This window comes from Haliotis asinina, chromosome 5 (assembly GCF_037392515.1).
Source record: "Haliotis asinina isolate JCU_RB_2024 chromosome 5, JCU_Hal_asi_v2, whole genome shotgun sequence".
Classification (NCBI taxonomy): domain Eukaryota; kingdom Metazoa; phylum Mollusca; class Gastropoda; order Lepetellida; family Haliotidae; genus Haliotis; species Haliotis asinina.
In genome coordinates this window covers 64,183,969-64,209,460 of record NC_090284.1, presented here as the reverse complement: position 1 = coordinate 64,209,460, position 25,492 = coordinate 64,183,969, and the positions used below count along the sequence as shown (strand labels likewise).

The following is a 25,492-nucleotide window of genomic DNA, read 5'->3' as shown; positions in this document are numbered from 1 at the left end:
CTCCCTGTTGATCATACAACACTTGATGCCTACTAGGCGCTCAGAGTTGATGTGACTTTTCTTTCCTTACCAGTGGCCATTCACAGCTGGGTGGACTGAGTTTATTGCATGCACGCTGCTGTACCAGCATCTAGGTGTTTGCACGTGTTCGAGGGGCCACCATTTGGTCATCACAGGGTTGTGTACTGTACACTAGGGGTTGTGAAACACTGGCAGAGTCTGCACACAAAGTTGACTCCGAGGTTTTCACATCCGGTCACAGGTGGGCTCGAACCCGCCGCCTCCAAGTTCTCTGGATCACTAGCATAGCGGCTTAGACAACTCGCCCATCGTGCCGGATATCCATCTCGCAACCTCACACCCATTTAAAATGTTTTTAACAAGCCCATCCTCAAACGCATTTGTCAATAATCTCCCGTAAGTGTACAAGGATATTGACTGATATCTTTGTTGTCGTTGATGCTATTGATCTGAATGGGCCGTAAAAGGTTCGAAGGAATACCAAATATTCGGCAATATTAACATAATTATTTTTAAAACCTCTTAACACGGGTTCACACAGGCACACACTGCTGCAATCCTATTTGACCTGTTACACGTAGATCCGTTCTTGTTTGTTTGTTAAAAGTTTGATTCCCATTCTAGAATCTGGTGAGTCAATAACGAGGACACTTTATGGATATGCATTGAACAAGAATGTGTTATCGATAAAGTCGTAGCCTCGTTATTGCACCCTCAAGAGGCTCATGCGAACAAATGCACTCAGCGTGCACACTGCCAAAGCATTGCTTTATACCGGGCCTCAATTGTATCTGACCCAGGTTGGATCAGAATATCTGTGACATTTGATATTTCCATGTCATTCCGATTTTCTGCAGGGCATGACATTCTCAATCTTAATGAAACTGATACATGTTTGTTTTCCGTGTTCTTGTGTCTCAGCAGTTCTTGGTATAACCTTTAGAAAATATCATTGCTATTTATGTTCCTCAAGGCAAACAGTACATTTAGGATGTTTGGATCATTCCTAATGTACTTTTTAATGTTTGTACTCCAGACTGCTTTGATTCAGTCTACGGTATTTTCTTTGCTGAAGAATGTATAATTATTCTAACAATCCTTCACTCGCTCATACTTAATGTACCTGATGTAACCTCTCATAATATGTTCAGTTTCTTTTTGACTGATTAAAGTGAAAAGACATCTTTAACAAAACGTGAACAAAACAAAAACACAAAGAACGTCTGTCTGTCTATCCATTGGTCTCTGTATGTCCTTTTTCTGCATGTGTGGATTGCCACTAATTACCCTGTTGTATTTCTACAAAACTGCTTAATGTGAATAAAGTGTGTTCCTTCGTCATTCTCTATATCGTTATAAATTAATGTATCACAGAGGATCTGGTTGATGGCAAGGAGCCTGGAACAGCGTTACTTTGCCCAACACACAACTTACGCCCTTACTTTCACGTTACTAGACTGGTGGTAGAATCGGCCTGATTCTATCTATCGAATGTTCAAGTCAAGCCCTGTGCATGGTAAATATGTTTGCACATATTACTGTGAATATTTGGTCTTGTTTTCTTTTCGGATACCAATGTACAACTTATTGCTTAATTAGTTTGCCTTGAGTCGCATGCCAGAGGGTGATGGCTAAAGGGTCAGTCTGGCATAGATGACCTTCAGGTTCTATTGTCATCAGGTAACTGCCTACGGCTTAACCAGCCTGACTTTTTTACACTGTTTGACTATCGTATCTTCCTGTGTCCTTTTTGGCTGGAGTATTACATACTTGCAGCCCTGGTGGTTTAGCTGGTTTCCACTACAACTGGGACCTTGTTCAACTCCATGGTCGGTGGGGAGCAGGGGTGTTGAATAATTCTTAACATCATGTCTGCCATTTGGTTCACGTTCTAAAACGAAACAGAGGCTTATTGATAATGATGCTGCAACATCTTCTGATGACGAAACATCCAACACTAGTAATTCTTGGCTACGCTCTCTGGTTGTTCGTGGAATCGCGGGTGCAGCCCCTCGAGATCAATCCATTTAGTATTTCAAAATCAACTGTAGGCATTTATGGAACTGTTAAAAATGTTACTTGTCTCAGGTCTGGTAACCTGCTCGTAGAATCTGTAAGGAGGCAACAATCTGAAAACCGTCATTTTGCCAATACTGAGATCGTTGTATCAATCCACAAGACGCTCAGTTCATGTCGAGGCAATGTACAAGATTGCGCAAGGTGCCTCGCACATATGTCTGAAAAGGAAAGTAGATGAAATGAAATCACAATGTGTACGGTCGGTTAAACGTTTCACCAGTTTGAACATTTTGGTCATGGCGCGAGGTCACCCAAATTTGCACCTGTTACCGTACAACTCATGATGGAACGGACTGCAATGATAACATTAGGTGTGCAAACTGTACGGTTGAACACATGTCCTCTTCAAAATCATGCTCCTGTTTTGTGAGACTGTCTAAAATTCTAAAAGTGAAACACACAAATGACTGAAGCAAAGAAACAGTTCGATCAGGAATTATCTGCTTCCTCTTCTTACAGTATCCTACTCTGATGCAGTTACCTCTTCTCCAGTCAAAGTTGATTCTGAGTGTCAAACAGCTATTAGCTGGACCTCTGATGATCAGAAATTTTTATTCCATGTCAGTACAGAGTACATCAGTATGTCACCAGCAGCGTCTCAAACCCACAGACCCAATTCCACGTTCAAATACAATTGCTACTGAAACTCATCCTGAATCTGTGAAGAAACTTATGTCAAACAAAGAACAGAAACAACAAAGAAGACAAGAAACAAAGGGCCATAAACAGATTGAGGTGCCCTTGCTATCAAAAGTGCCTGTAGAGGTTCATAACACTTTTGAACCTTTAGATATGGAGACAAGCCTTTACAGCCATCTCAGACTAAAGGGAGTTCGTCTCGTTCACGCTCTTTCAACTCAGCTTCCATGAGTAACTCTCATAAAGTTCTGCAGTGGAATTGCAGAGGTCTTAGGACCAATTTTAACGATCTTCAGTTATTATCTCACGATTTCAAACCGTCGTTGTTTTTGCCTAAAACTTACAAATTTGAAATTCGCCAGTACAATTCATATCATTCGTTTTCACCTCCATGTGATAAAGCCACCGGTGGTGCTTCTATTTGGCGAGGCAGGGTGTCGTTCATAACCCTGTCCCTTTTCAAAGCAATCTTAAGGCTGTCGCTGTGCGGCTTTCTCTTCAAGTAACATTTACACTTTATTCACTGTCGACTCTTCAGCAATCTGACCTTCACGATCTGTTCTACCAGCTTCCTAAACCCTGTATCATCATGGGTGATCTTAACCGACATAATCTAGGCCTTTGTGTCGTAGTAACGGCACTAATGATAAAGGGAAAATACTTGACTTCTTATCTAATAACAATGTATGCATATTTTATGATGGATCAGCCACTCATTTACATCCTGGTATGGGAACGTAGTCTGTACATGATTTGTCACTCTCAGATCCAGATATATGTACTGACATTGAATGGTCAGTCCATGATGACCTTTGTGGAAGTAACCATTGTTGAACAATTCTCTCAGCTATAAATTCGACTGATGACCCACCTGCAACAAGGTGAAATTTTACTAAGACCACCTGACCAACCTCCGCGTGGTGGGTGCTGGGTAATGCTAAGAGCACGCCAATTCCCCGTCTGGACCAGGGTCAGCAAGGTCCATAGCACCCCATTGCTGGTCGCAAGGAGCGACCGAATTGGGCAGCCTGTTTGCCGTGGGTTGCGTCCCGTGTTGGTGGATCCTGGTGGTTGAGGGCAATATAGCCTGCAACCGTGTTCCTGTTGCCTAACACACCACTTTGGCCCTGACCTCACCTAGACGGGTGGTAGAACTGGCCCGGTTCTATCAATCGGCTGGTCACGCTATGCCCTGAGCATGGACATGTTCATGTTGACAATATATATTCCTTAAATTGTATTTTGACACTGGTTATTGAGGGCATTCTATTGTACGCATAATTGCCTAGAGTAATAATGCCTGAAGGCGGTGGCTCATGGGCTAATCTGGTGATATTGACCCCTGAATTCTATGTTTCTTGCGAAATGTGTCATGGGCCGAACCAGCCTGACATATCTTCTTTTGGATATCATGACTATTCATGTCTTTGTTCACTGGAGTATAACACCTCTGTAGTCCTGGTGGTACAGGCTGGCCTCCACTGTAACGTCGTCCTTGTTGACACACGATGGCGGGTGGGGAGCAGAGTTGTCGAATGTGTTTATCCCATCATGTCTCTCCACATTCACTCTGGTTCTGCAAAAGCTAACAAACGTCGACATGTTGCTTCTGATGATGAAATATCGACTGAAAAATCTGATTCTTGGCCTAGGTTTATCGTTGTTGCTTCTGCTGACGGTACCCCATTGACACGCAACCCATTTGCTATCTCCACGGGTATTGAAAGTGTCTGCGGAGAAGTGAAAAATGCCTTCGAAATGGTTCATTGTTAGTTGAATGTGCTAACTCGGAGGCCGCAATCTGTCAATCTGCTCGGTCTTAAGCGGTTTGTTAATACACAGGTTGTTGTCTCAGTGCACAGAACATTGAACTCAAGTAGAGGAATTGTTCGAGATCGGGCGAAGTGTCTTTCCCTTATGAGTGAGGAGGAAATTGTAGCTGAACTACTGTGGAGCGTTTTACCAAAAAGCAAGACAACAATATAATACAAACAAATACCTACCTGTCTACATTTAACTGTCCGACCATTCTAAAGTCTATTAAAGCTGGTTACTTCAACCTTGCGGTGGACGTATACGTGCCTAATCCACTCAGATGTTACAAATGTCAAAGATTTGGGCATGGTGCTAAGTCTTGTCATTCAAAGAGTTCTGATTGCTACCGTTGCGGTGACACTCTGAATGTACAAATGAATCATTCAGATGTGTCAACTGTGGCGGGGAGCATGCAGCCTCATCTAAATCGTCCTGTCTTTGAACAAGAGTCAAAAATACTGAAAATTAAACATACAAACAAAGAAAATTTAAAGCCACTTTCAAGACACCATTTATTTATTTTGTTTAAACACAGCTGCAGTTGCCGTTGAATAGTATGCATATTTTTACCACAACAAGAAATATTACAATCATCCACAAACAACGATCCATCAATTGAACCGTTTAAAACTTTTGATAAACTATTTATCTTTATACTAAAACGTGTGACAGACAAAATACTCCCAGTGGAACACCCTGATCCTTATTGTAATGATCAGACAGGGTAGAATCCACGTGGACTGTGAAACTGTCTGTTATTTAAAAAGTTGGCTATGAATTCAGTCAAACGACGTCGCAAACCGAAATCATGTAAATCTCTCAAAATGTCATATTTCGAGGTTGTGTCATATGCTTTTCCAAGATAAATAAAGACACAGCGTGTTGTTTATTAATCAGCGCGTTTTTGCAAATGATTCCAAACGCACTAAGTGATCGACAGTACTTCTGTTTTTACGTAAACCATATTGTATATCTGTTATGAGGTTATTTGTTTCCACGCATCAAACAAGTCGATTATTTATCATGCGTTCTATGGTCATGCAAACACAGCTAGGTAATGAAATTGGTCGATAATTTGATGGATCCGTATGATCACGTCCAGGTTTAGGTATTGGTACTACTATAGCATCACGCCATGAGGAAAGAAATTTTCCTGAAGTCCAAATATCATAACAAATACACAGGAGCGTCTGTAAACATGATTCTGGTAAATGCTTCAGAAGTTGATAATGCAGTATCAGTAGCAGTATCGTGAGCTCGATCAAGAGCAATATGGAGTTCATGAATAGAAAAAAAGTTTCATTATATTCTTCCCCATTATCAGGAGTGAAATTAATTGTTCTTTTTTCTTGTTGATTTTGATACTGCTGGAATTTAGGTAAATAATTAGAAGAGGAAGAGTGCTAAGCGAGGGTTTCACCCAGTTTATTCGCAATATCTGATTTATCAGTAAGCAATTGATCTCCATGTTTCAGATGATGGACACTAGATTTTGTACCTATACCTTTGATTTTCTGGACCATGTTCCACACCTTGGGCATGGGTGTCCGAGAATTTATTTTGGATACACAATTTTGCCAAGGTTGGCGTTTGTTCTGTTTAAAAGTACGCCGCGCTTTAGCATTTAAAATTTTAAATTTATTTAAATTATGCACCATAGGATGGCAACGGAAATAATGTCCTGCTTTTTTCCTTGCCCTCCTAGCTTGTTTGCATTAATCGTTGCACCATGGTTTCGAATACGTGGAACTGCAGAGGAATATGGTATACACTCATCAGAAATGGAATTCAATTCATCAGAAAAGCATTTAATAGCATCAGGAAGGTCAATAAAACGTTCAGGTGTAAGTTTTGCAGCACACAGTGTTTCATATAAAGCCCAGTCAGCCTTTCTAAAATTCTGCCTTGATGATGGTGGAACATCAGATGGAGTTACAGATTTTAGTATAGTAGGAAAATCGTCACTTCCACAAAGGTCATCGTGGACTGACCATTCAAATTCATTTAGCAATTCTGAATTTGTTAGGGAGAAGTCGAGAGCAGAATAGGTGCCTGTACTAGGGTGTAAGTATGTGCTGGAACCCTCATTATAAATGCATAAATCATTGTCAGAACAAACGTCCTCCAACAATTTATCTTTAGTGTTTGTAGTTACACCACCCCAGAGTCGGTTGTGCCCATTTAAATGTCCCATTATGACACAGGACTTCAGGAGTTGGTCATATAAAGCTTGAAGATCAGTTTTTGTGAAACGTCGAAGACGGCGAAATATAGAGAGAGCATAGTGTAAACGCTACGTGTAAAGTAATTCTCACTGCAACAGCCTGCATATTAGTAATAAGTGGAACAGGGCTATGAATAACGTTTCGTCTGACTAGAATTGATGATCCGCCAATGGCCCTATCACCCAAAGGGGAAAAACAATGATATGCGATAATGATAAAAAGGCGAAGGTCAAATGTATCTGTTTGTTTTAAGTATGTCATGTCTGTTGGAGACATATCGCTGAAGGTGTAAGATCTTGGACTAATATCTGCAATTCATGTAAATTAGTCCTCAGTCCTCTGCAGTTCCACTGTACAATATTATTGGAATATACTATCTTTTGGGGAGGAGTTATTGGGGATCTACCCCGCAGTCTTTTGGAGGGCGACAAGCTATGTGCCCTAGAATGGACGTTTTCAGAAACGTCCATGTCTTCAAGAGGCCCATATTTTTTGAACAATTGAATTTTATTTTGTGACCCTTTAGGAGCTCTGCCACTTTGGTATTTTGAAGCATCAGGCTTAGGCTAAGGTTTACTTTCAACAGTTTGTTGACAATCAGCTGTGAGTGTGACTGAGATGATGATGATTTGTGATCAGAAGAAGACTTTGATGTATTAGGAAGTGATTCCTCAGTCTGGGATGATATAGCAGGGTACAAAAGCTGTGGAGAGTCGCCATTGACCAAAGTCAAGGTAGTTTGGCAGCCTTTGGATGATATTGTTATTTTAGAGCTGTTCAAAGGTGTTTACTACTGTAGCATAACTTTCTGCAAGTTCAGATCTCTTCACCGTTTTTTTTGGTTGTTTTTTTTTTTTTTTTTTGGTTTCAGAAAAAGAAGCTCTTTCCAAATTGGACACTGTTTCGAAGAAGATGAATGGTCGCCTGAGCAGTTGGTGCATTTTTGTAAAATCGCTGTCACAATCTTCTGTTCTGTGTGTCTTCTCACACACAACAGACAATGTACAGGTAGATACACCGTGTCCGTATTTCTGGCATCTAAAACACCTGAGCGGGTTGGGAATGTAGGTGTCAACTTGAATGTTAAAGTAGCCTGCCTTCACTGATTTGGGTGCAGTTAAACATGAAAACGTAAACAGATAGTTTTGATGATTCATTGTTTTTCTGAGTTGAAAAGCACTTGACATAGAGCACACCTTGATCCTTCAATTCTGATGCTATATCAAGGTCCGACATATCATCAAACAATCCATCACGATCTCTTACGATACCTTTACTCGTGTTCAAGGTTTTATGAGCAGAAACCTTAGCGTTACCCAGCACCCACCACCCACCACCCACCACCCACCACGAGGAGGTGACTTTTCATGGGAGCCTTTGATTAATGTGTTGTAGATAGATGTATTTTAATGATTGGTAGTATAAATTAGCAACTGGTATTGTTAGTGGCTGTATCCTCAAACGGGGTTAAAGTACCGTAAAATTATTGTCCTCCTGAGAGGGTACGTAAGTCACAAAAGTTTTCTAGGTTTAATTTTTACTTACCCGATTTTAAAAATAATCAATTTGTTCTTTTAAAAATTTGGCTAAACTTTCGTACAATCGCCAGCGGCTGAAGGGATGATGTAAATCCAGCTAGGGTCCATGCAGGCAGCAAAGGTACTGTAAGTCCCCATGGACCCTGGTATGGTGATCTACCTTCAGTTGTTGGCGGTCTATAGCCCGTTTTTATATTGTATCGTCCTTTAGAGTTAAATTGTTTTAGATGCAATTACTAGTTTTACATGTCTGTCTGTGATAGTCTAGTTGTTTTACTGTCCTTTGTTCACAGGTTCTTTATCATTCTCTATCATGGATATTATCAATGGTTCTCGTTCTATTGACGATGTGACGCTAAACATTAACTCACTCACCATTACATCGGACACTGTGCACGTAAAACTTGAAATACGATGTTTTTATCAATACTCCGGATCCGATCCAGGTATTCTCTGATAAACTGAAGAATATAGCTAATGAAACTATACCTCTGCAATTCCACACATTCTTAAACCATTGTTTAACAATGAATGTAAACAGGACAGAAAGAGTAGGAAGAAGGCCGAGAATTTTTTTTTTCTGCCGCATCCTACAGTCCATAATTTAGACAAAGTTAAAACTTAAAATGCCAAGGTTCGACGTGAGTAGTGCACAGCGTCTCTCTGGCGTCTTTCGATTGTTCTCGGTCACGTGACCCCGATTGTGACGTCATTCGATTGTTCTAGGATGACATCATGAGTTGGTGTGTACGGGGTGTGACGTCATTCGATTGTTCTAGGATGACGTCATGAGTTGGTGTGTACGAGGTGTGACGTGGTCGTTAGCAACGGGGGTGTTGCTAGGCAACGGTGGTTTTTTGTTCGCGATCTCGCGGGATCTCGCGTGATCACGCGAGAAGGAAGCGTGTTTCAAGATGGCGACAGACGGACGGCACGGGACGGGACGAGGGAAGGGAAGGGAAGGGAAGGGAAGGGAAGGGAAGGGAAGGGAAGGAGAGGGGAGAGGGGGGGGGAGGGAAGAGTGAGTGGAACGACGGCGATGGGATGGGATGCATCGTGTTTCAAGCAGTCTTTAGGGAGCAGGTGGGTGGCCCTGAAAAGGGCCGTGAGGTGTGGATGCTTCACAGTCAGCATCGGCAGATGAGTTGGAGTCCTCGGAAAACATATTTGCCGGGACAAATGTCATCGTGGAGGGATTGCGTTCCTTTGGGGACACCCCCACCACAATAGAGACATACGTAAAACTTGGCTGTGGGGACGACATCGAATCAGTCGGATGGACGGGCTTTCAGACAGGTAGGGCACATGATGAATCGCCATTGGTCTGCTAATTCTTGTAATGGCACCATTTCCGTGTTGGCTGTTTTCTTGGCTGTAGTGCCTGTTCTCGCGGTGGTTGGTGGTGGTCGCGCTGGCGTGTCAGCTCCCGTCGTTTTGTCGTCGTCGTCGCCACCGTCTTCAATCTTGATGGTCGGTTCCAGTGGTGGTGAGGGTGTGGTGGTGGTGGTGGGAATGGGAATGAGGGGCGCTGTCCCTTCTTTCTCTTCTTCTTCCTTCTTCGGGCTGCACCGGAGACACTGTTTTCGTCCACAGTTTCTTCGGTAAGGGGTTGGTCGATCCATTTTCACTTTACGTGTATCCATATCTTCGTCACACACACAAGGAGTCGACGATATGTGAGGGTGACTAGTCATGGCCACGTTTATATAGCCTCGACGACGTCACAGCCATGACGTCATGCTTGCGCGTGAGATCGTAATGTCATCATGGCGCGTGAGGTCGTGACGTCATGGTCGTGAGGTGTTGTCTTGTGATTGGTTGAGTTCTGTTATATAAGATGAGGAGGAAGACGACAGCGGACAACCATGGAAGAAAACTGGGATCTAGAACTGATCTCCGTGGAGACACCCCCACCATCGCCAGCGCCCATCCCTCCACCACCACCGGCTTTTCCATCATGGCGACACTTGCCAGCTTGGCAGTGTCGCCAATGTCAGGGAGGGTTGCCAGTGTATTGCAAGGGCACGGATGACTACAGCGGGACTTTTCAATGCGTGTATTGCGGCACGGTGTTGAAAGATACTTATCATCGTCGCCTGACTCACGGGGTCAAGTGCCCCGTGAAAACCAAGATAACCATTCACCCGTGTCAGTGCATGATGCCGCCCCTGTGGTCGTTGTGATCACCAAAACGAAAAAAAAACCGGTCCTTTTCAGGACCATCCAACTTTCTCTAAAGAATGCTTTCATGCTATGACAATCATAACAAGACATGTGTGTTGGGGTTTTTTTCAACGTTTTATTTCCCCCGCTAACAAGAACCATGGTTACAAAAGAGTCAGGATTAGGGGCGTCCCTGATCTTTTGTTTACAAACGGTAGGAACTCGAACATGAAGAGAACATCATAACATCAGAACCATAAGAACAACATGTTTGACAAGGCTGTGGATCCTGGACGTCGTTGTTGTTGTCTGGTAGGCGTGTGAGTTGAAACCAGCGTTTCACACGTTCTTCATTGACGAGGGTGTTGAAGGGATCAAACTGTTCCATCACGTTGTCGAAAGTCCATCCACGGGCACGATGAGCCAGGACAAACAGGCAGTACATTCCGCAAGAGCTAGAGAACCAGGGTTGAAGTGAATTCACATTCCACCGCTGTGCGAGTCATCCACTGTAGGCCATGACATGCCGAACGTCCGGATGCAGTTGGTAGGGATCACTTATAGAATACCTTGGTCCATAGCAGTGGGTAGGGACGCCATAACTGTCAAAGTACTCAAAGTAACCCGGTGCTGGACGATACACGTACACCCAGTGTTGTCCCGGGAGATGACTGGGGTCCGTGTTGACGACGTAAGCTTTAGGATAAGGTCCGTGTCGTTCACTTAGCACGGTGATGGCAAAGTGATCTCGGGCAAAAGTCCCTTGGTAAAGGGGTCGCAGCAGGGGGTCCTGTTGGACGTAGACGTTCAAGTCCTTGGTCGTCAGTCCATCCATCCTTAGACCATCAGAGCGTTGCGGAACCGATCAATTTCCAACACGCTTTCGTATTCCTCGTAGCAGACGAGGGTGACCGGATGCGGTAAGGGTTCTGCAAACTGGAGTTCGAGTCCCAACTTGCCTGTGTGTCGTGGGTAGTTATGACCTTCGTCTGCTCCCAGATCTGCCATCAAATCCACCACCCACAGTGTGAATCCGTTCCTGAACTCGTCTAGGGTGAGGTTGCAGGGATGTTCTTGCCACAGGTGTCCCGTGTTGCGAAACAGGTTCGTGTACAACTGTTTGAGCGAACCACTGTTGTTCTGAAAGTCACTTTTGATTTCTGTACCATGCACTTCCTGGCCATTGAGTTTCAGTTTGAGACTGGTCACGTTGTTGTGTTTGAAATGGAAGGGGTTCTTTTCCTTGCTACCGGCAAAAGCATCGTTGTCCACCAGTCCCAACACCACGCGTTTGGGCAGTTGTCCTCCCACCAGTTGATCTTTGTGGAAATCGCGCCCTCCTCCTGGAATGTCATGAGCTGTGACTTGGACTCGGGTCAAAGGATATTTGGCCGTGACTCCTGGTGACATGTGTTTCACGTGCTGTTCCCGTATGGCAGGATCGATGTTGACTTGGCGTACGTAAAACTCGGCTTTGGTCAGTTCAAATCGACATTCCACATCTCCAGCACTCATCAAGTAGAAATCACTCGGGCTCCGAATCAGTTCTAGTTTCATGGGGACGCCATCCACCAGGTACCGGTCTTGGAGAAACAGGTCACAGTGGAGACGCCCTGTCAGTTCCACTTCTCGGGTGGGTAAAATGACCCGCCGTCGTGCGACGAGTCCTGCATTGACATTCTGAGCGACGGCATTGAAGTCATCCATTTTTCCAGCTTCATCGGTGTACCATCCTGGGCACTGGAGATGCGTCCCTTTGGCTGCCTTCCCATAACTCAGTAACGTTTCCAAATAGGCTCGGTAGGGATAGGTTCCCATGGAGGGGGTGATTTCCAACTGGTTGTGTCCCACTTGCACACGCACTTCTCGAAAGAGGGAATGCATCATGTTGTTCACCGTGGACATGACGAGTCGGTCATCCCCATCATGAGTGGCATCTGTGCCATCGGTATTCTTGATTTTGAGGCAGATGCGAAGGTAACACTGATTCAAATCGATGTACGCATTCACAGGGTTGGCAATGTTAAACTGGAGGGGACCCGCCACCGAAGGGGGTGCCAGAGGACTGTATCGAATCCACTGACCCTCTTGAACTGACGTCACCACAGGAGGAACCGAAAAGAGATCCAACTGTGACTTGGCACATTCACAAGCATCCCGGCGCATCATCTTGACAGGTCTGCCCAACAGGTCTGTCCAACAGGTCTGCCCAACAGGTCTTGACATGTTCGTGTCTGGTGTTGAACTGACCCTTGTTCATGGGAATGATCCTTTTTTATGTCAAGTCCAATGTCACAAAGTTCCATGACGACTCAAAACAAAGCTTGGCGTTTTTGTTGTTTCTTCTTCTTCTTCTTCTTCTTTATGGCACCAGATGACGGATTTCGTTTTCTTTTGTGTGCCGGTGATGACTGTGACTGCAAGGTGGTCAGTAAGGCCTGTTTTCCATGATGTTTCAAACTGTCCCGTACACTACGACGTCCAGAACGAATATCTTGCACTAAGCCTGGCAGCATCTTCACACCGGTTTTGAGAGCCGATTTTCCCACCGTCTTCAGCATGGAGAGGGCTGAACGGCCCAAGCTTCCCAAGATGTTTCAGAGACCTCTCCCGCGTTGATGAATGCGACCTCAGTACGCGGCTAAACCTCGTCCTTGTTGTTGTAGGCCACCCAAGCCGGTGCTGCACCGGTGTCGGATACACTGATGTCCTACCATGTCAGTACGTGCCCAGACGACGGGGACGGAAATGGAGTGTCACGATGGTCTTCCCACTCTGGAATGGCACGGGTCGTCCTATGTCATCCATTAAATAGATTTGAATGGCATCCGTGGTTCCCTGACGCAATCCCATGTAGCGTACATGCTGGGGAGTTTTCATCACGACGCTGTCTTCCATCATTCGACGAGATACGGGAACATACATCAGTAAGGGAGCCATGGTATCCCCGACGATTTGATCTTCTATCACATCCGAGTAGACGTAAACCGTATCAAAGCCAGCTAGATGGTCGGCTTCCTGTTCCCCCACCACAAGAGGACGGTCAAACACACTCACTTGGACAGGGTAAGTGGAGACTTGACTTATTTCCTCTGCTTCGTCGACCATGGGGAGTTGCATGAATCTGAGCATGCGTACCAAGGAAACAGGCAACACCAGTTGAGTGGTGTAGGCAGACCTAATGGCATCGTGGTCTGGTTGGGTGGATGTTTTGCAGGAAGAACCCGAGATGGCCCTGCACATGTCTTTCGGTGTGGGAGCATAAAAGTTGACGTGCGTTGGGCCGCGCATTTCAAATCGGAGTTCTTCTTTGGGGTAGTTCACGGTGACGGTGTAACGACCTCTGGCATCCGACTGGTACACATTAGCTGTATGCTTTTCCAACAATCGTGCACAGGCATGCTGAAGCAGGATGTTCAGTCTCTGGACCAGTTCTCGAGCGGAATACACGCCTTCGGGAATGATCACCTTTTCGCTGACGGCTCGTATGATGCCTGGGTCCTCTTCGATCACGGTCGCATCCGGTGCTCCTGAACTGTAAATCCTGGTCAAGCGTTGCAAGTTCACGCGAAGCACAAACCAGTTGAAGGGGTACGACACGTTGTACCACGTCATGGGAAAATGAAGTTCACTGACGCCCACTTCCAACTCTTGACGATTCACTTGAATGGGAAAGGGGAGTTTGACTTCGTAATGGTTCACCTTGTTGTCGGGATGAACATCCATGGACGCATCGCTGGGTAAGGTGACGTAAAAGTCCCGCTTGGAGGAAAACAAGGACATGGCCATCCTTGCGCTTAGGGAACCAGACTGGACACGGAGGGAGTCGAAGATGCGGTAGCGGCAGCAGGAGCAGAAGAAGAAGAAGTCAACGATGACGGCGACGATGATACCAACGTGGGTTGTGGGAGCAAGTATCCCAACGAACTGGCCAACAACGCTGTCCACAACTGTTTCTCACCGTGGTCCAATGCCAACTGAACCATGCTCATGACGACCACGCCATATATCAGCAACACTTGGGAGAAAAACACCACTTCACTGCGTGGCAAGTCCATGCCAAAACAACACCAACGTGAGGAGGAGGAGGAAGCCTTGTTGTTGTTCTCCTTGCACCTGAGCCTGGGTTCGCTCTGCATGATTGGGCAGGGAGTATGACCCAAATGACGGTGACAGAGGGATGCCACCCTTATTTAAAAGACCAAATGAGCCGCAGGGATCCATGAATCGAAGCTGGCCGGGTAACCTGACCACCTCACTAACACTTCGTCCTTCTTTTGACGCCGTCGACGTTTCAAGAATTGATCGACTTTGTACACGTCATCCGTTTTCTGAATGGGTTGTAGTTCCTCGGGGTAAAAGGTGCCTTGGAGCACTTCTCCATGATCATCTTTCACTCGGTAGACAGGAGGCACACGCCTTTTCACGACGCGATCCACGGTGAACAATTCGCTGGTCCAGTTGGGAAGATACCCTTTGTCAAAGGTCCCTTTGGTCTTGTTCAAGCGAACACGGGTCCCAGGTAACAAGAGAGAACGCTGGTGTTGATGGTGCTTCTGCTTCTGCTGACGTTGCTTCTGCCGTTCCTTCTGACGCTCCATGTTTTCCAACACCCGAATTTCGTCGTAAGGGTTGTGGGGATGCACATCCACGGGTCGCTGTCCGATTGTGCGATGAATGCGATGATTGTATCCATGCATCAGCTGGGGTAAAGCCTTGAGGTAGTGACGTGTTCCATGTTGGGTGAAATAACGCCACACACGGTTTTTCAACGTTCTTTGAAAACGTTCCACCACCGAGGCTTTGGTTTCTGGGTTTTGGCTGGTGTAGAAATGAATGTCCTGTTTCTTGAGGAAGGCTTGGAAAGGTTTATTGACAAATTCGGTCCCTTTGTCCGTCTGCAACATGGAGGGCACACGTCCTTCAGCTTGTTTCAGGATTCGTTGAAAGGCTTCGATCAACGTGGTGCCGGTCTTGGACTTCATGGGTTGCACCCAAGCCATTTTGGAGAAGACATCGATGACACACAGCAGATACCGGTAACCTTGGTTCTCTTTCTGATAGGCGAGGAGGTCGCTCAAATCGGCTTGCCACAATTCGTCCACGCCACTCACACGGTAATGATCCCTGGAAAAGGATCGTCGGGCAGGTTTGTGCAAGGTGTACGTGTCCTGGGTTTTCAACCATTGTCGAACCTGATGTTGCGTGAGTGGGGGTTTCCCCTTCTGGGTCCTCCCCTTCTGGGGTTTCCCCTTCTGGGATTTCCCCTTCTGGGGTTTCCCTTTCTGGGGTTTCCCTTTCTGTTTGACTGCTGCTTGCCACAAACCACGCCACCCTCCATAGCCTGCTGGATGTTTGGGATCGTAATAAGTATGGTGAAGCCATCGTGCCCAGGCAGGCGACAAAGAGGAGGAGGAGGAGGAGGACTTGCTGCTGTTGTTGTTGTTTCTCTTGGGACGTCTCATGCTAACACTGTTGTAGATGTCACCCTCTGCTCTCTTTTATGATTAAAAGTCAATCCATTGACGCACTCGGTTCAGAGGGGAAGAGGGAGTCTCTGTCTTCTTCTTCTTCTTCTTGACGCCAGCAAGATTCGATTGAGGTGGTGTTAAAAACAAGGCTTCTCCTCCTGGACGTTTGACAGGGGTGTCAGGTGGTGTTGCCTGTCGTGTGCCAGGTTGCTGGGTGGTGGATGCTGATCCTTTTGTTTTCATCATCCAGGACCAACGGAGAGGGTTGCCAATCAGTTCATGAGGGACGTTGCTGGAAGCGAGATACTGAGCCAGAACGTTCCAACCCCGTGGAGATCTGCTTTGGTACGTTGTCGCACCAGATCATTGATGAGATCCACCATGTGAGTCCCAGGCATGGGTTCCCCTTCCACCACGAATTGACTGTTTTCATTCCAACCCAAGTCAGGATGGGCTTGTATCCGTGCCATCAACTGTTTGGCCTTGGCTTGCAGCGTTTTAGGAATCGTTTGCACCACGTCATTCAGAATGAGGTCAGAGGAGGAGGAGGAGGAGGAGTGTTCTGAAACAAAAGAATCAAAGAACAACATGAGTCAGTGACTCTGTAACCGGCTTCGCGCTCTCCATGCTTAGGATGACAGCTCTCTTAGTCTTAAGACTTGTAGACCTAAGACTTCTAGGCGACCTCTACACAGGCCAGAGTGTAACTCAGTAAGTAAACCGTACTTACGGGGAGCAGCTAGGAGGGGAGGAGTCCCTCCTTTCCCGAGGGGTGTTGTTCCTTCCTGACTGGTGTTGGCAGGGATTCCATTCCATGGTTGCATGTGGCTGGTGCGTCGTGCTGTTGTTGTTGTTGCTGCAGCTGCTGCTGCTTTGTCTTGAAACGCCAACATCTGTTGCAACAAGGTGTTATACTGCTGCTCTCTGTCCCTGAAGGGAATCGTGTCATCACGCACGAGGGTATCCATATCGTGAAGCGTGTGTAACCGTTTCTGTTCCAACAGGTTGGACTTGAGCAAATGACGTTGTCGTTTTTCGTCTTGCAGACTTTGCCATACCTCTTCGGGGACCATCACCATTTTCCGTGCATGCTTCATCATGGTGCAGAGACAACTAACCCCAATCCGAGAGGATCCCTGTATTTATGATCATCGCCCCAACAGACCAGACACCAAAGGACCTACCACCGAGGCCAAGGCAGACAAGAGACCCAATCCCCTGCCTTTCTGTTGTAACAGTTTGCGTTTCTTGGCCACAGACACTTTCTTTTTCATCAACGTATGCATGAGGGGTCCATGCTTTTGTAAACGATGGCGTTGCTGTGCTGTCATGGGAATGTTACCTCCATACAAATTCACCACACATTCGCAGATGGCTTGAATCAGTTCAGACGGAGCATGTTTCAAAATAGCCTGTTGCATGGCTGGTGTTGCTGTAGGACTACACACATGACAGAGCGCTTCTTTGTGACGTTTCAAACGGGCAGACATGATGTTCCTGCTGCTGCTGCTGCTACCATGGAACTGACGAGGATAAGGATGGGATACCTCTATTTATTTAGGGTAGCGTTGGTGGTGGAAGTGGGAGTAATGCCGTTGTCTTCTTGTTCTTCTTCTTTTTCTTCTGGCTTCGTAACACCATGCGGGTCAAGGCTGCCCCTGGGTCTGTTTTCTTGTTGTTGCCCTTCTTGGTCTGTTTCCTGGAGTGACGACGCCCCTGAGGTTTCCTTTGAGGCTGCCTTTGAGGTGGCCTTTGAGGCTGCCTTTGAGGTTTCCCTTGAGGTTTCCTTTGGCGACGAGTTGGATGTTGTCGCTTCTGTTGTCCCTCCTGCAGGTAGGACTGCCAGTTCAACAAAATGCGTGTCAACACACCTGCCAACGTTCCACTGCCACTGCGTTTCATCAAGTAATTCAGACATTCATCCACAGGCAAACGTGGATTAGTGATCTTGGTCAAGACGTCTTGGTGTCTCAACAGCCAGGTCTTGTGTTGCGTTTTCAAAGGAACACGCCCTGCTCGCATATTTCTCACGGCGATGGCAAACCATTGCAACAGCCGATGACGTCCTTTGATAGCCACACTCTCTGCCAAAGGCAAGCATTTCACAAGGCGGATGGGTTTGACTCTTCTGCGTGTCGTCGGTTTGGAGCGTGTCGGTTTGGTGGAACTAGGAGCACGAGGTCGTTGAATCATGGCCGGAGACGTCAAGGGTTGAAAGGGTTGAATCATGGTAGGAGACGACGACGACGAGAACGAAGGGGTGACATCAAAAGAAGAAGAAGGAGGCGACAAGGTGACGGCAGGTGAAGCACGATGCGTATAGACAGGGACAAACGTGTTTGCTGCTGCCGCCATGGTGGGAGTGGCGGGGTACAACTCTTTTAAGGAAGGTCTTCTGGGTTTGGCAGAGGAGGAGGAGGAGGAGGAAGCAGGAGGAAGAGGTGTCCTGAGACTTTCGTACAACCGTTGTACACCCGAGCGATGACGTTCGGTGGGATCACGTCCCAAGGTGGTGGGGAGGGTTTTATGAGCGGGTTTAAACAAGCCTGTGGCAACAACAGCACGTTTGCGGGGCTGGGTCTGTTTTCGTCTGTTTCCCATGGCAGGTCAGACTCAACTGATGGGTCAGGTCGACAGTCAGCGCTATTTATCACTTGGGAACGTAAAGGGTGGTGGGGTTGCGAAAGAGATGGGTACGCACACGATGCTCTTTGGCCGTGGTGGGTTTCAAGTCCAGAAACAGATAGGAATAAGGAGCCAAGGTGGCATCCTCGTAGGCTTCTCGAAGGAAAGCCGTCTGTCCTGGAAAGATTTGTCGAGCCAAGTGATCCATTTGAGAGGCGTCCCTCGGGTTTTTAAACAGCACGAGATAGTGAGCATTTAAACTAATGGTGCGATGATGAGGCGTCGAGGCAAAGAGGTTTTGCGTCAGGTACAACACGGACGTGTTGCGATGGTGACTTTTCTTGGTAAACCATCGCAACACGTCTGCCTCTTCCTCTTTGCTATGATCGCCCAGCAAATCGTCAATGATCAACCAGTGGGGTGCAGGCAAATGATCTAAATGATCGATGAACCTTGAAGATATATACAACACATTCAAACCATTCACGTTGAATTTTATTGGAACAACACCAACAACTTGTGAACCACAACAACAACAACAACAACAGATCACCACCAGTTCAAATGGTCGTGGGGATTACATGTCGAACAACGTAGAAAGTCCATTTGTCCAGGATGAAAATGATTTTCATCGTTAAACATGGGAATGTCTGGATAGTCCTCGGGAGGCATCATCTCTGATGCAGTCATCTCGGGTGAAGTCGTCTCTGGAGCCATCACGGATGTCATCATGGGATCTGTCGTCATCAGGCCTGAATGAGCAGACGTGTCGGCGGAAGTCTCCCCTGACACTGTTGTTGTTGTCTGCTTTGCATCAGTCATGGGGACAGTCGACGGTGTCATCTCTGGTTAACTTGAGGAGAGGTTAACTTGTCGGGGCTGACATCAACAGTTTGCTGATCATTGTTCCACAGCACATCAGACGTCATCTGTTTCTTGACACTCTGTGGGTCTGCTGCCTTGGTGGTGGTGGTGGTGGTGGTGGTAGGGGCTTCCTTCTTCTTCGTCTTCTTCGTGATAGGGGTACCATTGGGAGGGGTACCTTTGGGAAGGGTACCCTTGGGAGGGGTACCTTTGGGAAGGGTACTCTTGAGACAAGTACTCTTGGGAGAGACACTCTTGGCAGAGGGACCCTTGTGAGAGATACTCTTGGACACCTTCTTAGGGGATGTCTTGACGGGAACCTTCTCCTCCAACTTCTGTTTCTTTTGTTTTGGAGGAGCCGTGGCAGGGGTATCCATAGGATTAACCAGGGTCTTCTTGGTGGGTGTTTTCTTCTTCTTCTTGCTGACCACCACCACCACCTCCTCCTCCTTCTGTGTCTTCCTCGTCATTGTGGTGGCAGGGGTTGTCCCTGGTGGTGGTATCACCACCCATTTAGGAGGGACGGCCTTGGGTGTCTTGACTTTTGTCTCTTTGGAGGATTCCGACTTACGAACGGTATAAGTGACACAGATGAGGTCCTCATGGATGATGAGTACGTCCTTCACATGATAACGTTCATCCTGGAGAAGAGCAAAGTACCTCGATGTGGTCCATGTTGGAAGAAGGGAGCAGTGGACAATCTCTAGTACCTGTAACATGGGATGGTAAAAAATATTAACATCAACGTTTCGACGGTTGCATTGTGCAAGCATGATGCCCTCGGACCTACAAATGCTCTGTGCGGTCGCGTACTTTGTTGAGTTAAGTAAGTGAAAAACCATACTTACTGTGCTGACGTGGAGATGCTGCCATGCTGACTGAACTGGTACGACTGAAGACGTCTCGATGGATCCCGAGTTTTTTATACAGCAGCTGCACGTGCTATGACGTCACGCATTGACGTCACTCATTGACGTCACGCATGGCGTCACGAGCCTGTTGCTTCTGCACCGCCTCTTGCACCGCTTGTCTGATCTGTTCTAAGAAGTGTCTCTCTTCCAGATACGTGGCGATCACAAACAGCAACGTGAACAACATGATGATGAATGACAAGTCTCACACACAAACTCTTCTTTATATATGCACATACATACGATGACGTCATGACCTTGGATGACATCACTCGGTCGTCTCTGTCACTGTGACTGCTTCTGCATCGCTTCTCTGACCTGTTCTAAGAAGTGACTCCGTGACTCCGTCCCTCCATAAGATCAGCCTTCTACGATCATCCCAAACATCCTGCAGAGTCAGTTGTCGTCTGTCACTGGGTGGAGCCTCTCTGGGAGTCTCTGTGGGAGTCTCTCTGGGAGTCTCTGTGGGAGTCTCTACTCCCAACACTCTCATGGCGTCTGTCTCGTCACATTCCTTCAACGCTTTGCAAAAGAGGGTGTAAGCTTGGGGTCCTCGGCGGGGTAGAACATCTAATAAAGCTCTGATCCGATTGTAAGAGGTTTGTGGTACCTCCATGATGTCAGCCTTCATGAAGAGGGTAAGGAGTAACTCCACCAATTTGTCGACCACAGCTTCGATATCTTTGATGGCTACGACGAGACTGAAGCGATTGGTCCTGAGCTTATCACGGTGAACAGACTGCATCCTTTTGTGTTTTTTGGCTTGGGGGTGCCGAAACATACCGAAAACCAAGAGGTGAGTGTGTGTGTGCTCTCTCTCTGACGACTAAAGTCAGAATGAGGAGTTGCGTTGAGGAGGTCTTTATGACGCGTGACGTCAGGACACGTGACGTCAGGACACGTGACTTTATTACACGTGACAACAGAGTTTGACCAATGAGGTGTTAGGAGGGTGTGCGACCATGGACTCCACCAGGTCTGTGCTTAACAAGATCATCATAAATAAGGGTGACCATGGACTCCACCAGGTCTAACCCTGAAGACAAATGACACGACACATGAATATTCATACATCACATGATGTTTTTATGACTCTTGATAAACATACAAACAAACAAACCATGTATACAGTATCATCAGTTTTCTTGTTCATGACATGATCAGCCATAAGGTAGTGTTTCGACGGGCATGCCTTCGGAATCGTAAATCACGCGTCGCTTGGTGTACACCATGCGGTACACTTTGCTGGTGTCCTTGGACAGCAAGGTGTTGTTCTGGCAGAGTCCTGTCCGTATGATCCGACGTGGATAGGGCACAGTGATGCTGACCGATCCCTCTTACAGATGAGATTCCTCATGCTGTCAAAGTGAACGTATTGACTTGCCCTGTGATTCAGAGTAAATCCTCGGACTTTGCTGACAGCTACTACACTGCCGTCGGGTTGAGGATGTCGTAGCTTGTAGGTGTCGTTCTTAGGTCCTGCCGAGGCAAAGATCTGAATGCTATTGCCCCCTCCCAGCTCGTCGGTGAGTTCTCCCAAGGTGTCTCCCAGGGGAGGGTTGTACTGTAGGGGACGATGAATGTAAATGATACTGTCTGTATCAAAGTACAGGACGCGGCGATCCAAAGGTTTCAGGTAGGAGTAGAGTTTGAGACGGGCTTGTGCTGTGACCCAGGCTGCAATGACCACGTTGTGAGCAGGATGTAGGTCGCGAAATTCTGGGCGAGGTTCATACGTCACACAGAGGAGGTCTTCGTTGATAATGTTGACATCCTTTACTTGGCACCGTTCATCCCGAAGGAGGGCAAAGTACCTTTGTGGAGAACTGATGTACTCTGTCCTGTCGAACCCGATACGTTGGCCAAACTTGCCCCAGTGGTTGTTTAGGCAGGCTTTCGCGAGAGCACGTAGTCCAGGGTTTTTGCGAATGTGAGCACGATCCAACGTGACTCCTTCTTTTTGCTGAATCTCCCTGATGTACTCCTCGGGGTCTGTACAACCTTCAGGGTATCCGCTGGCCTCTTGTTTGATCTGGAAGAAATTGTTTACATACTTGGCAAACAATCCTCCCTCTTGTGTGTCAGGGTCGTAGGTGGTGAGACTGTCAAAATGCCAAGCCTCGTAGATGTCAAGGACTTGATAGCCACACTCTTGAACGGCATACTGTAACTCCTTGCTGATGTAGGTGCCCACCCATGCTCGATCTTCGTCACCGTGGGGACAGGAGCCAACAAACTCTTCTTCAGCACAAGTGCGACACAGAGGAAACAGCAGCTTGCCATGGACGCGGTAAGGAAGCACGGGATGGTAGAGGTCTGTGGGTGGCAAGACCCGACACTGAATGAGTCCATGTAGGTCAAACAAGTCTGACACGGGAGAATGATCCTTGATCTCGGGTACGTGCCATACTTGCAGATGTAAGGGTAGAGAGAACACACGTCCACATATTTGATCTCTTCCTCTTCCTTCGCTTCATAGTAGAGTTTGGTGGCATTGGTGCGTCCGCCAAAGAAAGCCTCTCTGGGATCCAATGGGTCAGGCATGTAAGCATGAGGTCCTTGCAGGGTGGTCAGGAACGCTCTCAGATCCTCGGTGTCTTTCTGTTCTTTCAAGAAATCACATTCCCACTGGGTCACTACTTGGTCGATGTCAGGATGCTGTCGTAACACACCGAGCCGGTACATGGTGTGATGGAATCGTTCCCAAGGGGTTGTGCCCAGGGTGGCATGGGGTTCACATCGGCCTGTCTTGTAACATCGAGTACATCCATGCCAGAAACAACCCAGGTATTCGTACACGGTACGTGTGTTGGCATCGTAACCGTCCACCGTGTAGCGGCTACCATCACCACCATCAAAGCCAGCTTCCCCACCATTACGAGCATGTTGTATGTGGAGGCCAGGGTGTTGATGCATGATCCAGTTCAACCAGTGCAGACACTGAAGAGAGTAACGACGCTGTGGACGATAACCTTGAGGAGGTATGATGGCAATGGTACGTGGTTCCAAAAACAGCTTTCTGAAAGTGAGCATGCAAGCCATGGGGAGAGTCACTGCTTCGTAGAAAGAGTCCACGTCATTCTGCTGAATGAAGATGTGACGAAAGGCAGCACAACCTCGACGTAAAATATCCACATCACTCTGACAGTAGGCCAACAGTTCCTCGTCCAGATCAAAGGCGACCCCTTCAGCCACTCGTGCATCGTACCAGGTCAAGAAAGCTTGACGTTCTGCAGGAAACATGCTGTCAGGATCATAAGTGGAGGCGGGAGGATAAGGACCCACATTACCTTGGTTATGGTCGGTGTTGAAAAAGTGTGGAAAGTATCCTTTCTTGAGTTCCGTCAATCCAAACGTTTTTGGAAACTGTTTGAGAGCCATGGTGAGGAAATTGAGGGAATCCTTGAAGACGAGACGCCCCACAGTCATCTGCAAGATGTGATTCCCTCGTAGCGTGACCTGCGGTGCTTTCACGAGATGGCGGTGGAAGTACTGTTGGAGTAAGTGTCCATCATACCCACGGTAATTGTGAGCCATGACCAACACTTCGTCATCGTCAATGGCAACGTTTTCTTCTTGTTCTTCGTCATCGCCTTCTTCTTGTTCCACATCAACTGGGGAGGATGGTTTGGTGCGTTTCGAGGGTGGACAGTTTGATGATGGTGCCTTCCGTTTCTTTACGGTTTTCTTTTCCGCCAGACTGAGCAACCAGTCGCCCATGTCCTTCAAGGTGGTCGCCCCTCGAAACACTTTGACACGGCTAGGTCCTTCTCCTTCTTTACGCCAGGGACACTTTTCGCAAAGTTCGCTCGAGGCCTCGGAAATACATTTGCCACATCCCAGATGGATGACACACAAGTTGGGAACGTGCGCACCTTGATCTTGGGTGCATTCAAAGTCGTAAAAGATAAACTGACGCTGTTGCCGTTCTTTGTCTTCATTCCTTTTTTCACCATCATCGTTGCATTTGGGTGGTTCGATGGGTGTCATGTAGCACTGATGGTTGGGTTTCAAAGGCTCTTTGCAGATTTTGCAATTACGATTCGTGCCACACTTGTGATTGGCCATCCCCTGGATGTGTCGAACATTGACTCTGGCATAGCAGTGATGACAGGTGTGGATGGTGGAGCAGGTGCTGGGATGCTTGGGGGAAGCTGCTTGATGGCGCTGAAAACAGGTGGGGTTTCAAAACCATCCTCCACATTGAAGGCAGGAGAGTCCTTCGTTGACCACGTCACCACAGTACCCAGCATGTAGGCACCAATGGCAGCAAAATTCCCGAGTGCAGCGATGATTTTCTGGGTGATCGTATCCTTGGTCACAGGTGTCGCAGTAATACGAATAACCTGTAAAAGCGGCCATGGAGGTGATGACATCGTAGTGGTGATGGTGATGATACAAGTGCAGGATCTTGGTCGGTTGAGGCACCTCGCTCTTGTACAGGAGCCGATTCATGACATCCTGAGAGTAAATTTTGAGTTGGTAGTCAGGCGGCAAACGTTGACTGAACAAGTCCCATGTGGCATGCCCTGTACACGGTCCTTCGGGAATCCCAAGTTGTCAAAATAAGGCCTTGGCGACTTCCAGCTGAGCGGGTCTACGATGATCGCGGATGTATTTCCATTGCTGGGTCCATTCCTTCGTCACGGGATCAGGTTGGTGGACATGATGCATGGCCACGACGAGGGCGCGAGCAAAACAGAGTGGATCGTTTTCATTCTTGATTTGGACAATGCATTGTTTGTTTTCCAGGAAAACGTTCAAACCAACAATGTTTTTGAGACGTCCGTGTCCCTCGCCAATACGATCAGGATCATCTACGTGCAGTAAGAAAATGTCCATCTTGTCGTCGATGTTCAAGTCATGGTTACTCTGTTGCACGTTTTCCACCTTGGCCATGATGTGTTCCCCCTGGAGGTTCTCCATACGTCGAAACGTGATTCGAATGGGTGTATCCAAGGCAGGGTGTTCTTAATTCAGTCCCACTCGATCCCCATCATGGCCATTCACTTCGTTTCTGAGATCTTGCAAGACGGCATCAAATTGCTCCCTGAGAACGATGGGTAAGTCTTCAGGTTGTTGACGTTGCAGCCATGCTGGGTTAAACCTAAGTTTGTAGCGATGACTGTCAGTACGGAACT

General features: G+C 47.1%; 3 protein-coding genes across 3 annotated transcripts; all 3 read right to left on the bottom strand.

The window, feature by feature from the left end:
- Window positions 1–11,317: 11,317 nt before the first annotated feature.
- On the bottom strand, window positions 11,318–12,706 carry LOC137283968 (uncharacterized protein F54H12.2-like). The gene has a single exon (XM_067815637.1). It carries the CDS (start codon window positions 12,704–12,706, stop codon window positions 11,318–11,320), a length of 1,389 nt encoding a protein of 462 aa, XP_067671738.1.
- Window positions 12,707–19,415: 6,709 nt separating this feature from the next.
- Window positions 19,416–20,538, bottom strand: LOC137283967 (transcription initiation factor TFIID subunit 11-like). Its single transcript, XM_067815636.1, has 2 exons — window positions 20,437–20,538; window positions 19,416–20,150 (listed from the first exon to the last, which is right to left on the bottom strand). Exons 1-2 carry the CDS (start codon window positions 20,536–20,538, stop codon window positions 19,416–19,418), a joined length of 837 nt encoding a protein of 278 aa, XP_067671737.1.
- A 757-nt stretch (window positions 20,539–21,295) lies between these two features.
- Window positions 21,296–24,341, bottom strand: LOC137283966 (uncharacterized). The gene is made up of 3 exons (XM_067815634.1): window positions 22,791–24,341; window positions 21,693–22,689; window positions 21,296–21,387 (listed from the first exon to the last, which is right to left on the bottom strand). The coding sequence occupies exons 1-3, from the start codon at window positions 24,339–24,341 to the stop codon at window positions 21,296–21,298; spliced, it is 2,640 nt and encodes an 879-aa protein (XP_067671735.1).
- Between the last annotated feature and the right edge of the window lie 1,151 nt (window positions 24,342–25,492).

What these genes read in the sequence shown, in the direction of transcription:
- LOC137283968 (XM_067815637.1), bottom strand. Translation starts at nt 12,706, where the DNA reads ATGTCAAGACCTGTTGGGCAGACCTGTTGGACAGACCTGTTGGGCAGA.
- LOC137283967 (XM_067815636.1), bottom strand. Translation starts at nt 20,538, where the DNA reads ATGTTGTTCACGTTGCTGTTTGTGATCGCCACGTATCTGGAAGAGAGA. An exon ending in AGGCGGTGCAGAAGCAACAG is followed by an intron (nt 20,151 to 20,436) that starts GCTCGTGACGCC and finishes CCCATGTTACAG; the next exon opens with GTACTAGAGATTGTCCACTG.
- LOC137283966 (XM_067815634.1), bottom strand. Translation starts at nt 24,341, where the DNA reads ATGACACCCATCGAACCACCCAAATGCAACGATGATGGTGAAAAAAGG. An exon ending in AAGAGATCAAATATGTGGAC is followed by an intron (nt 22,690 to 22,790) that starts GTGTGTTCTCTC and finishes GGACTCATTCAG; the next exon opens with TGTCGGGTCTTGCCACCCAC. An exon ending in CAGCATGAGGAATCTCATCT is followed by an intron (nt 21,388 to 21,692) that starts GTAAGAGGGATC and finishes ATTTGTCTTCAG; the next exon opens with GGTTAGACCTGGTGGAGTCC.